Here is a 13,197-nt window from a genome sequence, read left to right on the forward strand (position 1 = left end):
TGTGACCTTTGTAGATGACTACTCTAGAAGGTCTTAGGTGTACACTATGCACTATAAGAACTAAGTGCTTGAAATATTTTAAAATTGGAAAACAATGATTCAGAATCAAATTGGCAAAAAGATCAAGAAGCTCATATCAGATAACGGTGGAGAGTATACTTCAGATCCATTCATGAGATTATGCAAGGCAGAATGAATTGAAAGGCACTTCACTGTTAGAGAGACGCCTCAGCAAAATGACGTGGCAGAACATCTAAACTGAACCTTACTGGAGAAGGTTCGGTGTATGTTGTCCAATGCTGGATTGGGCAAGGAGTTTTGAGCTGAGGTAGTCAACTATGCATGTCATCTTATCAACCAGCTACTTTTATCTGCAAACAATGGGAAGAGCTCATTGAAGTTATAGTTTGGCAAACCTGTTTCAAATTATGATTCCTTACATATTTTTTGTTTTCATGCATACTACCATGTCAGGGAAAGTAAGTTGGATTCTAGAACCAAGAAGGGCATTTTCTTGGGCTTTAGCACTAGTGTGAAGGGATTTCAGGTTTGGAGACCAAAATTGAGAAAATTGATCATCAACAAGGATATTACATTTGATGAATCATCTATGCTGAAGCAAAGTCAAGTGTCAATTAGCCCGATTGATGACAATGCTGAAGATGTTCCACGGCAGGTGGAGTTTGAGGGAGAATTAAGTTCACCACAAGATACACCTTCAGAAGGGGCAAATGAAGAAGATTCAAATTTGCAAGAGGATGACATTGTGGAGCCAGAAATTGATGAACAAGACTTCATACCAGTTAGAATGCCAATGAGAGAAATCAAAAGGCCGACACACTATTCTGATATATTAGCCTATTCTCTTTCAGTGATTGATGAAGACTTTCCCACTACCTTCAAAGAAGTCATGAAGAACACGAAAAAGCTAATTGGAAAAGGGCAATAAGTGATAAAATGAAGAACCTTGAGAAAAATAAAACTTGGGATTTGGTGGAGCTCCCAAAGGGAAAGAAAACAATTGGATGCAAGTGGATGTATGCCAAGAAGGAAGATTCTCAATCAAAAGATGGAGTTAGATTCAAAGCTAGATTGGTAGCAAAAGGGTATGCTCAAAAAGAGGGGATTGATTATAGTGAAGTGTTTTTCTCCGATGGTAAAATACTCCTCCATTCGGATTCTAGTAGCTTTGGTAACTTAGTTTGATCTTGAGTTAACCTAGATGGATGTGAAGACCGTCTTCTTGCACGGTGATTTGGAGGAGGACATCTATATGACACAGCTAGAAGGGTTCAAAATTGGTGGAGAATAGGATTTAGTTTGCAAATTGAAGAAACCCTTGTATGGCCTAAAGTAGTCTCCAAGGCAATGGTATAAACGGTTTGACCAGTTTATACGGAGACAAAAGTACAAGCGAAGCCACTATGATCATTGTGTGTACTTTAGAAAGCTTCAAGATGGATCTTTTATATATTTGCTTTTATATGTTGATGATATATTGATAGCATCTAAGAGCAAAGGGGAAATTGATAAATTGAAGCTCCAATTCAATAAAGAATTTGAAATGAAGGATCTAGGAGAAACTAAAAAGATACTTAGTGTGGAAATTAGAAGAGACAGAAAAAGGGGGACAATATGCTTAACTCGGGAGCAATATTTGAAGAAGGTATTATAATGGTTTAGGGTTAATAGCAAAACAAAATCAGTGAGTACACCATTAGCACCTCATTTTAGGCTTAGTGCAGCTATGTCACCTAGTTTAGATGCTGAGAGAGAGCCTATGTCTAAGGTACCATATGCAAGCGCAGTTAGAAGCTTGATGTATGTAATGGTGTGCACAAGGTCAGATATTTCACAAGCCATCAACATTATTAGCAAATATATGCATGCTCTAGGAAAAGGGCATTGGCAAGCTGTGAAATGGATTTTGAGATATATTCATGGTATTTCGGGAGTTGAACTGAAATTTATGCAAGATGATAGACTTGGTCTACGTTTTACTAGATATGTAGATTCGGACTATGCAGACGATTTGGATAAGCGTAGATTCACTACAGGATATGTTTTCACACTTGCTAGAGGGCAAGTGTGTTGGAGGTCTACCTTACAGTCACATTTTGCTCTATCTACCACAGAGGCTGAGTATATGGGAGTGATAGAGGCTATAAAGGAGGCTATTTGGTTGGTTGGTCTGACAGATGACTTGGGTGTATACCAAGAGAAGATGGAGGTACATTGTGATAGCTAAAGTGTAATTTGTTTAGCTACGAATCAAGTTCATCACACAAGGACGAAGCACATTAATGTCCCTTTCTATTTTGTGAGAGAAATTTTGGAAGAAAAGGATATTTCACTTTGCAAGATTGGAACTGCAGATAATCCGGCTGATATGCTGACAAAAGTAGTGACCAAAATCAAATTCTAACATTGTTTGGATTTGATCAATATCACTTACTATTGACCAAGTTTGGTTTGGTGTCTTAGGATGCAAATTTGCAAGCGGAGCACTCTTTGGAGGATTAAGTCACTTTGGGATGGTGGAGAATGACTTGCTGAAGTTATGAGTTTTTCGCCAAGGTGGAGAATTGTTAAAAATTGACTCAAATTCAGTTTTCAGCAAATTTCAGCATGTATTAGCATTTCTATGTTGGTGCGTTTGAGCGGACCCTAGGGGCATTCGAACGTAAGTTCCAAACAGAGACTGGGGGGATGTAGGCGTTCGAATGGTCCAACTGCATTCAAACGCGAGTCTCAACCCGAGAGCAGGTGTGATGTAGGCGTTTGAACCAGACCCTCCTGCGTTCGAACGCCTCTTGAATTCTGTTGTATTGTTATTGGGCGTGTTTGAATGTGCTACGAGGGCGTTCAACACGACGTGGAAAAACCAAAAATCTGAACCTGCCTATAAATACTAAAGTGTGTTTTTAGGGCTTAGATAGTTGGAAGAACATTTATGAAGGTGAGCCACTATTGTATTGAGAGTGATTAGAGTTGTTAAACTCTTTGTAAATGAGAGATTTGTAAAATAAAAAAGATTGCTCCGCCCGTGGATGTAGGCACATTACCGAACCATGTAAATATTGTCTTCTCTTTCTATTGTCTCTATTACTTCCATTTTAGAGATTACTTACATTAGGGTATTTAATCCGTTATTAGAACTTGTTTATTGCTATTCTATCACCATTAACACCTCATTGGAGTTTTTTTTAAAACTTGGATTGGTTTTCCATCACTATTTCTCTTTGTTATATTTGGAGGGTGAAGAATTTACTTCTGCTTCTTTCACCCATTTGGGTATTTACACAATAGTTTCTTCCTCCCGGTTGTAAAACTGATCTATCTTCCTTTAGTTCTCTCCTTTAGTTCTAGTTTCTGTAAAAAATATAAAAAAATAAAGTCTTGTATTTTTCACTCATTATCTTAAGAAATCTTAATTGGGGCTAATTCTCAATCACTAATATTTACATTTAAAAAGAATGAGAAAATAGGTTTAAGTAGAAGTTAGTCAATTTTCGGGGTGCGTAACTGAAGATTTTTCTACATTAGCCATCATTCGAACTAGATTAATTCGACATCAAATGGGCTTGCACCATAATAGCATGAATTGGTTCAAATTGTATGCATATATAGTTGGTCAGATGAATTTAGCTTTGTCTTAATGTCTCTTAAATCAGTTCATCTGCGTAGAGATTATGCTATCTAGGAAAAGATTCAGTAGGATTAACAAGATCTAAATGCAAAAGTTGGAGAAAGTGTTTCTTTGAATGATGTATTCTTGCAAAGGAAAGTTTATATAGGATTAAAGAAGATACAACTCCAACAATATTTACTGTGTGAAAATGGTAGAGATTATTTCCCAGATATCTAAACATTCAAGGCAATTTTCAGATAGATGGCCATTAGCAGATCATGTGTTACAGAGTAGTAATTCTACAGACTTAGAAGCTCCAAATTCCAGTAAGTATACTTTTGAATCCTTTGCCTGCGAGCTTCTTAACGACCTTCTTCGCATCAGTTACGTTAGTCTCTGCAAGCATCTCTAAATTCTTTACACACTCCGAAGATGCAATCTTTCTCCGGCTGCTGCTGCTCTCCATTAAGTACATCAACGCAGACAGCAAGAACTTCGTCGTCGTGGACTTTTCCCCATTGGTATGAAGCAACCGCAGAATTCTGTTGATGTTTTCGCCTTCTTGAACGAATCTTTTCCGGTTCCTTTGGATTGAGACCAAGCTGCATAGGACCTCTGCTGCAACGTCTCTTAGTTCAAGAGAACTGTTGGTCTCAAGCATCATTACAAGCTCTGGCATGAAGCCTTCGTCACCCATTGCCTTCTTAGTCTCTTCAGATATCGAACAGAGACGGCGTGCTACCTTTAACGCCGACTGCTTCATGGAGATCTCATCATTCCTCAGAAAGAAGAGAGTGTGACGGAGGAACGCAGAATTGATCAAGAAATTCACCCAATTCACTGATGAGAAGCAGAGAGACTCGATGGCCCTGAGAGCGACCTCTCTTGCTTTGCATGAATGAGGAGAGCTTGGATCAAACACCAGAACAAGTGAGTCTATAACCCCTTCTTTCACCGCCTTTTGCTTGACACCGTGATCATCAGAGGAAATGGTAGCTAAGAACTCCATGGCTTGGATTTGTTTCACCTCCTCTGCAGCTCCCAAGAGCTCAGCGCAAACAGAAACTGCCCCTTGCTCCACCATGAACCTCTTGATCTCGTCGATACAGCTGAGGCTCTTCAACACACCACAAGCCGAGCAAACCAACTCTTCACTGCTAGAGAAATCTCTGCAGACGTCGAGCAATGCTGCGACGCCTCCATGAGAGGAAACCGACCATGCGTTGTCTGAATTCTCTGTAAGTTTCTTGAGGGTTCGAGTTGCTTGTTCTTTGGCTAAGACATTCCCTGTCTCCAAAACCTGAACCAACGAAGCCATAACACCAGCAACAACAAGTGCTACTCTGCACGAATGGAGCTCTGCGATCACCGAAATGGCTTCCAACGCTCCATCTCGAACACCCATGTCTCCAAATTTAAGGAGGCTAACTAGAAGACTAATGCCATCAACTCCATTGGCTGCTACAATGCTCACATACTTGTCATCCTCATGGAGGAGCTCGTTAAGCGCGACTAAGACTTGGATTTTCATGTCCGAGGTACCAATCCTTAGTCTTGAGAAGAGATCGTTCGCGTAGAACATTATGTCCTCCCTGCTCGCCCCAGTGCTTGGTTTTGACACGACGATAGCTCGAGAGTGCATTAAAGCACCAGAAGAGTACATCTCCACCAGGCGTTTGATGTGGGTCTCGAGCTTAGTGGCCACAACGTCGAGATCACTCTTGAGAAGAAGCTTTCCTCCACTGTAAGACTCATCAGAGCAGTGCTCAATAATTACTTGTGTCTCATGCCCAGTTGATACTATGGACTGTAATAGCTTGATTAGTTCAGAATTCTCCTGGGAGTCGTCGCCTTCGGCTGCAGCGGACAGGCCGGTGTAGAGTTCTTCTAGTTTTTTGCGAATTGATCGCCATTTGGCATGAAGCAATCTGATGGAGTAGGAAGAGGAGATCAAGGAACTGATGAACTCTGCTGCTCTTGCAAGGCTAACACTCTCTTTTTCCTCTTCTTCCATCTTTACTAGGCGACTGATATCAAACTCTCCGTAATTATGGGACTTACTATGTCCGCGGTAACTGGATTCTGACACTGCTACCATATAAGAGACCAATCTTCGGATGATTGTGTGTAAATAGTTAAAGGCAAGGAAAAATGCTTGCAGCTATCAGAATGGTAGAAGATCTGATTCTAGTTTGGCATTGTGGGAAGAGACTTGTGCGAGTAGATCTCTGAGAAGAAAAGTTTGGTTGGGTAGATGAAAATTTGGTAACGAGTAGTTGGATAGGTAGTTGCTGAATTGTCATGGAAGAAGTAATTTTCAGTATAACTGAAGAAGTTGACAAGCCCAGCAGAATCTTAGAAATGGGACAAGATATTTTCGGAACAGAGCGACTGAACTTTGATAAAAGCTGCTGACTAAGAGCAGCGGTACTTTGGTACATGCAGCAATGGAGAAGCTTCATATAAACTGTTAAACAAAGTTAAAACTCAGTCGTAGTCAAGGTTACGAGTAATATTCCTTCACAAGGTCGTAGATTTATATGAAATGAAGAACGTTTACATATGTTTGAGATAATACATGAGGACAATATGATCTACGAAGTCAGGGTTTTATCTAACTGCCTAAAGACTAGCAACACAGAACTTTGAAGCACCTAGTTATTACAAAACTTTGAGCTAAAGCTGTGATACTTGTAAGTCTTATAGAGTTGATGTGAAGGTAGGCGAAAGTTGTAGCCATATGGACCACTGAGAGCACCACTTGAGGGTAAGTAAAAGTGTAGGATATACGAAATTTCTCAACAGTAGGGTGTCAAATTGCTTCGCATGTGAATCCTTGGTTTGTTTGTTTGCAGTACCTCAGGACTGTGGTGTCACATTAATAAGAGAGGGGACGACCGACTGCCTTTAGCTGAGAGAAAGAGAGAGGAAGCACCCAAGGAAGAGGGACTAAAGTACCATATCAAAACAAAGTTAAAAGGATGCCCAGGAAGGCACGGGTCATCCCTACCAATAATAAAGTGGATCAACTTTTGGAGAGACCTACAAAAGTTGGACATAAAATAAGAATTCACTAGAAAGGTAGAGTGACAATAATTGACATGGCACTAAAAATCTTCCTAAAGGCTAAAACCACGATTATAGATATACATTATAGATGAACATGCAGATAAGATAAGCATGGAGCACATCCAAAACATACACACTCATTCATGAAAAAGACTATATAATATCATGTGGACAGGTATTACCTGGAAAAGGATGAGTTTGAAAATTCCGAAGCTATATAAAAAAGTGCGCTAAAATTCTATACAGCAGACTAATATATAGACTGTTTCTAAAGTAGCAGAGAAAAAGTGCATCCTCTTCGGTGGGTATTGGCCATAGGATTCAGCTGAGTTTATTGCAAATTTTCCATCACTTTGATGCACTGTCATTAGTCACTGGCCCCATCGCTTTGAATCCAAGATGTTTTTTTCTCAGGCACAAGATGTTAACTGGTGCCACAACTGATAAGAGGCTTACAGGAAAAGAATGGTGCAGCTTAAAGCGAACCTTAAACAACACGTAGCTTTATCTCTGCCACAACGATGACAGAAGAAGAGTCCAGTGCAGCAAAGCAAGGAGACAAATGCGCCAGTAGTGGAAGAGTCCACCACCAGCCATCCGTGCCTAATTGAATCCAGAGTACCACGAATATAGCAACACCATTCAAAGATAAGAGTATGTGATCCTCCATGTGCACAGGTGGGCTTAATCAATTCATCACGGCTTTGCTACCACATAGCATATTCTTGGATATCTCCTCTTGGCCGCAAAACTGGAATCCAGTCGACGTGGCCGCGATCACATCCAACATCCGCCGTTGCTACTTCCCTCTGCCATCAAACAGTATTTAGTAAGACCCTCGTTTCCCTTCATCCATACTCGGTAGTCTTCCCTACTTGCAAACCAGAACCAAATTCCAGGCTCCTCTTCCTTCCTATTCTTGCGAAGTCCAAAAGTAGGAATGCTGGAAAGCAAGGCAATCATAGGAGACACAGACATGCTGCAGACCATGCAGCAGGATGCACTCCGCTTGGCTGGGAAGGCCCTTGATGAATTAGATGTCACAGACTCCACTGATATTGCTCGTTTCGTCAAGAAGGTATTTTCTTACGATCAAGATGATATATAAGAGAATAACAGTAACCTCCTTGATATATTTTTTTTCTCTTGTATCATTTCATCTTCCTCTCATGGATGATTTGCAACTATGCATGGCTGCAGGAGTTTGATAGCTCGTATGGGCCTGGATGGCAGTGCATCGTCGGGAGGGATTTCGGTTCCTTTGTGACGCACCATTGTGGCTGCTTCATCTATTTCAGCATAGGCAGCCTCACAGTTTTGCTCTTCAGAGGTGGAGCAGCTCATGAATCCGACGCAGGGCAGCTCATTGCCATGGAAACAGTTGAGGCGTGAAACTCCCTTTATCTTGTAACTCAGATTTTTTTTTATATTGGGTTTATGATGTTAAAGGGAAGTCGCACACTGTTCCAGAGTATTCAAATTCTAACTCTTCATCCTGTTTGGCTTGCAAAGGGAAAACTTCCTGCAAAATCTGCAGTTACTAGGAAAATGGGAAACTTGGACACATAATCACAAGAATTCTAGCAAGAAAAAAAAAGGTTGCATGCTGTACATAACTTTACAAGAATTCCGCGATTAGAACGAGATTTTATATCCTAATGTCAAAATCTCAGTATCACAAGTAGCTGGTGGCTAGTCCTGGAAGTTGAAAGTGGCACCAATTTGGTGTAATTGATCGAAGGGTGCAAAAGAAAATATCCAGCTATTGGAAGGAGTAGAGTTTCACAGGTAGTCAGTCTTCAGTAGTTCAGTTTGGCATAGCTATTAGCGACTAAAATCCATGGATATAAAAGCTCTCATTCTTCAAAAATGAATGCAATAGCGTAGTTCCTTGAGCATTTCTCCAAGTATCAGAAGCAATCAGCACGCCATTGCAAGAATTCAATCCGACCAAAATATAAAAAGGAAAACAAAAATCACCAATTGCAAAATTGCCCATGCAAATCTTCAAGTCTACGGAGATTTACCAACAGACATCCAATTTAAAACTACACTATAAATTGCAAAAAAAAAGAGAGATTGCCAATAAGGAAATCAGATCATCCTTTCTCGCGATCAAGAAAATTCATATCTTTGAAGATTGCGAGAACTCGCCGGTTACGATTGCAGAGAGAAACAAATGGAGTTAGTGCCAGATTGCAAGATTTCACGAACCCACTAAAACCAGCATCAAATCACATCAATTAAAATGATAAATTTACAACGGCGATCAAGAAAGAGCATCCCGTTGTGGCTTGGGCGACGTGAGCAGAGCCGCGTAGTGTCGGAGCCTCTCCTCCCCCGGCGACGCACATCTCGAGGCCTCCGTCGGCCTCCTCGCCCTCACGATCGCCATCCGAGCCAGGAAACCCTGGCTCTTATACCTCTTCCACGACATTTGAATCGCCACCGCCGCCCACGTTCTCCACCCGGGGGAGTAGTACCTCGCGCTCCTCTTCACCTTCTCGTTCACGAACGTGTACCGAAAGTGCTGCGTCACGTACCTGTTCATTTTACATTTAACACCCTGAATTTAAGCCAATATCCGATTTGCATAATTAAAATTTAGATTTATTAGATTTATTTATAATATAGACAAAATATACGGTGTACTTTATGACTTTTTCTTAAAAGAAATTAGTCAACGAGGCAAGTCGAGGGTGTAAAATATAACTTTGCCCCCCTTTTTTAATAGTAGAAAATGGCGAGTTAATGGTGGTACCTCAGGTCCCCCGCCTCGAGCCCAAAGGCCTCGGTGGACTCGAGCGTCACCAAAGTAGACGAAGACGGCGGAAGGCGTTCGATGAAGGGGCGGCGAAGACACCAAGAGAGGAGCTCATCGCCGCTGAAGTTGCCGGGGCCGAGCATGCAGCAACTCTTGACGCCGTCGCGGAGGACTTGGCTGCTCTGGAGGTGGCCACGGACTATGAACAGCATGCGCTGCACTGGATCCCCTTCTCTGCTTATCTGAATCATTACAACACATTACACGTACATGTGAATCATGCGATGGTGCAATTGTTTGTTAGAGTAGGAGAAGAAGAGTTGGTGGCTTACAGTTTCTCCTTTTGGGAGGATGAAGGACTTCACTCTATCGCAGATGTTCTCCAAGACTAACTCGTCCATGTGTTGAAATAATGGAACCTGAGATTCATACGTAGTCTTGTTAGACTTAATGCATGGTCCAACGACAACCGCAATACCGATGCTCTGTTTCCATGATGCAGAACAATGGACTACTAAATTTGGTACCTGGCGGACGAGATCAAGGCAGAGATGATACTTGATATCCCTCCTCAATCCCTCTGGAAGATTTTGGATCATCTCCCCCTCGTCCACCCCTCGCATCGCCGCCCACCGCTGCCGCTCGTACTGCCGCACCCTCTGCTTGATCCCCTTCGGCAGCTGCTTCCGCTTCATCCACCACTCCGACCTTCTCATCTTGAGGTGCAACGCCTGCTTCTTTGATGTCGTAGAATGCAGGAACACCTACAATGCCATCATACATCCTCATAATTTATTAATCACTACTTGTTAACAATGCAAGTATAAATTTGGAGAGTAACAAAGTGATCACCTTGATGTTTCCAATCAGCATTGTAACCAAGAGAAGCCCGGTCGTCACGACGATGATGTTGAAGAAGATCTCGAGCAATTCCGTCGTGCTCTGAAGGCCGCCGCCGAAGGTTCTGAACTTGATAGACATCATAGACTACCAGAGATGTTAAGGATCTCGTTATAGCAAAACATCCAATAACAACTACACCTTTTACCTACGGATCAGATTATATATATATCAAGGATTTCTTACGTTATGTTCATCAGACCCCAGAAGATGGGAAGCAGCATCTTCTCCAATCGGCTCGAGTTCATGACAAGTAGAAGTGTCCACTTATAATTGCCATAATCATAGTTATCTTGGCTATTGAGGCAAGTGGTCCTGGCATGCAAGTTGTGAGCCCAAGCCATCCTTTCCCTTTCACTGCTTGCAGTGGGGATACTATAGTATACAGGATTTAAACACCCCACTGTCCTTAGCCCACACCCTTTGGTTGAAATGCATTGATCATTGAGGCATCTTGTAGCTCTTTGGATGCCAAGCAAGTACCAGCACGCACCTACAGCCTGTTACATTGCAACAACTATACAATGTTCATAAACTTGAGATAGATAGATATGATCAGCATCTCGGATCTCGTTGCTAACTACTCACATGAGCTCCTACAAAGTAGGCTATCAAGTTGAGAGTAATGCCCCACCAAATAGTCCCAAATATGTAGCCCGAGGAGTTCTGCAGCCGGCGCAGGAAGCAGATGGAATGATAGATCTTGGGCAGGTATTGGATGAGGAACATGATCAAGAAGATGGTCATCACCGCAATCGTCGATCCTCGGCGAATTAGGGCAGGGGCAGCCACCCACAACACTACCTGCAATACATTTTTGGGGGGGGGGGCGGGGGGAGGGGAGTGGGGCCAAGAAGAGTAGGTTGTTGGAATTCTTGATAATGAAAATGGCCACAGCCCAAAATAATGTACAAAATGCCTAATCTAAAAGCACTTGATATGAGACTTAATTGACTCTTCCTCATACATTGGAGTGGGGGAATCTGGTTTTTTGAACTCTAGGTTCCTTCCGATTATACGACGACAAGACATCAGTTAGGGAAGGACATAATGAAAACAAAGACCACTATATATATATATCAGTAGATGTAGAGACTAGTCGATCATCACGTCAAGCAATCAGGTTCTCTCTTGTGTCCCTCTCATTCCCACTTTGCTGCTATAATGGTCAGCAACGTATCAGGGAGCTTCAGATATACTCTGTATTCTGGCAATGTCATAGTGTTGTTTCTGGTTAAATTCAACATTGGGTACTACTACAATCTACAGAGATGATGTCAATCCTCCATGTGCATTCAAACATCCGTAAGTACTGCAGGCCATGCTTGTGTATATAAGTAACCATGTCATGCCAGTGTGAGGTTGTCCGTATTTAAGTACTAGAAACGGACACTAAAATCATGCGGAATGCATGTGATTCCTCCCTCTATCCCCAGTCCGCGCAGTGAATGCTCACTGCTATCTGAATAAGAGCAGGGTTTGTCTTGAGGTGAATTCAAGAAAATTCCAGTCTCTTTATGTAAAGCTAACAAACGAATGGCTCACTATGCAGCAAGTGGAAGTGGAAGCCTCACACTCAGAGGTAATTAAAGATGGATGTCAGCAAGAAAAATGCACCAACTAATGGTAACTTATTGAGCATAATTATAATTTTAAGAACAAAATATCATGACCATCACAGGGTATACCTGAGGCACTGGAAAAATGATGAAGAGATCGAAGAAGAACCCCTTGGTCGACGTCAAGTACTCGAGCGCCACCTCGCGCGAGCTCATCATCGAAATCACACCTTCGACGACTTCCTCGCATGCATGGGACATCGTCGACGACCGCCGGTTGCGGTACGCGGTCTTCAGCCTCACCCACATGTTCCACACGTGTACGGCGTCGGTCATGCACCGGAGGACCGTCACCGTGACCGCAAACCACCCGTCGACGAAGAGGCACATCTGCGCTCCGCTGATGGAGAGGGCGTAGAAGAAGAGGGGGTCGACGACCAGCCCTGCGGCGCAAACCAGGAGGAAGGTGCGGTTCCACTCTTGGACCCACCTCGACTGCGGGTCGAGGACGCCGCCTAGTAACCAGCTCTGGCCTCGCCGGACTCCGACGTGGTCAAGTCTTGGTGCATGCGAGCTGCCCTCTTCATCAGACTCTACATCTTGACCCATGTCTTCGTAGGGGGTGTATGTGGATTCTCCAGCTCCGGGCATGGTGGTTTCTAAGTGATCATAAAACATAGTAAGCACTGAGGAATTAATAGATCAAAGAAACGTAGCAGTTTGGAGGAGGTGGGCATCCAAAGGAGGCTATAAAGATGCTCTTGAACTGCATTAAGGTACTGGAGCTGTCTAAGCTTGGGGTCTTGTGAGATACTGCTCGTTAATATGTCATTATGTAGTCAAAGCTGGCGTTACAAGTATCAACTAACGCGCGCTTCTTGATTTAAAGTAGTCCTTGCATAAATAAAGAAGCTTCATAAGAGCATGAAATTGAATGTGGATTTACTAGCAGTCACATTAAACACCACTGGCTAGTTATAATAATTGAGCTCAATCATTGGCTAGTAGAGAAATTAATGACTAACTCAAACCATATGTTAGGAGTTTCCAAGGTAGTTTACATATATTTAATTCTCTTGCTTTCTATTAGGATTCTCCTGGTACTATATTAACTCATCAACTATTTTTAAAACTTAAAACTATAGGTGATGTGATGATAGATTTACTCCTTCACTGAAACTAATTTGGGGCTTTCATTATTATTAGATAGTGTTTAACACATCTATCGCATTATTCATGCCTATTTCACTATCAAAATTTGCTCATTTTCTCCA

The 13,197-nt window shown here is 42.2% G+C and overlaps 3 protein-coding genes across 3 annotated transcripts; 1 reads left to right on the forward strand and 2 right to left on the reverse strand.

Annotated features, from left to right (window-relative positions):
- Window positions 1-3,938: 3,938 nt before the first annotated feature.
- Window positions 3,939-5,729, reverse strand: LOC140758679 (uncharacterized). Its single transcript, XM_073094922.1, has one exon. It carries the CDS (start codon window positions 5,727-5,729, stop codon window positions 3,939-3,941), a length of 1,791 nt encoding a protein of 596 aa, XP_072951023.1.
- A 1,503-nt stretch (window positions 5,730-7,232) lies between these two features.
- On the forward strand, window positions 7,233-8,359 carry LOC140759284 (uncharacterized). The gene is made up of 2 exons (XM_073095798.1): window positions 7,233-7,778; window positions 7,901-8,359. Exons 1-2 carry the CDS (start codon window positions 7,641-7,643, stop codon window positions 8,090-8,092), a joined length of 330 nt encoding a protein of 109 aa, XP_072951899.1. The 5' UTR covers window positions 7,233-7,640; the 3' UTR covers window positions 8,093-8,359.
- Window positions 8,360-8,786: 427 nt separating this feature from the next.
- On the reverse strand, window positions 8,787-12,740 carry LOC140759283 (cyclic nucleotide-gated ion channel 4-like). Its single transcript, XM_073095797.1, has 8 exons — window positions 12,053-12,740; window positions 10,953-11,168; window positions 10,551-10,864; window positions 10,317-10,428; window positions 9,992-10,228; window positions 9,797-9,883; window positions 9,462-9,706; window positions 8,787-9,243 (listed from the first exon to the last, which is right to left on the reverse strand). Exons 1-8 carry the CDS (start codon window positions 12,599-12,601, stop codon window positions 8,970-8,972), a joined length of 2,034 nt encoding a protein of 677 aa, XP_072951898.1. The 5' UTR covers window positions 12,602-12,740; the 3' UTR covers window positions 8,787-8,969.
- Between the last annotated feature and the right edge of the window lie 457 nt (window positions 12,741-13,197).

This window comes from Typha angustifolia, chromosome 4, assembly GCF_048772165.1.
Source record: "Typha angustifolia cultivar Huaian chromosome 4, ASM4877216v1, whole genome shotgun sequence".
Lineage (NCBI taxonomy): Eukaryota > Viridiplantae > Streptophyta > Magnoliopsida > Poales > Typhaceae > Typha > Typha angustifolia.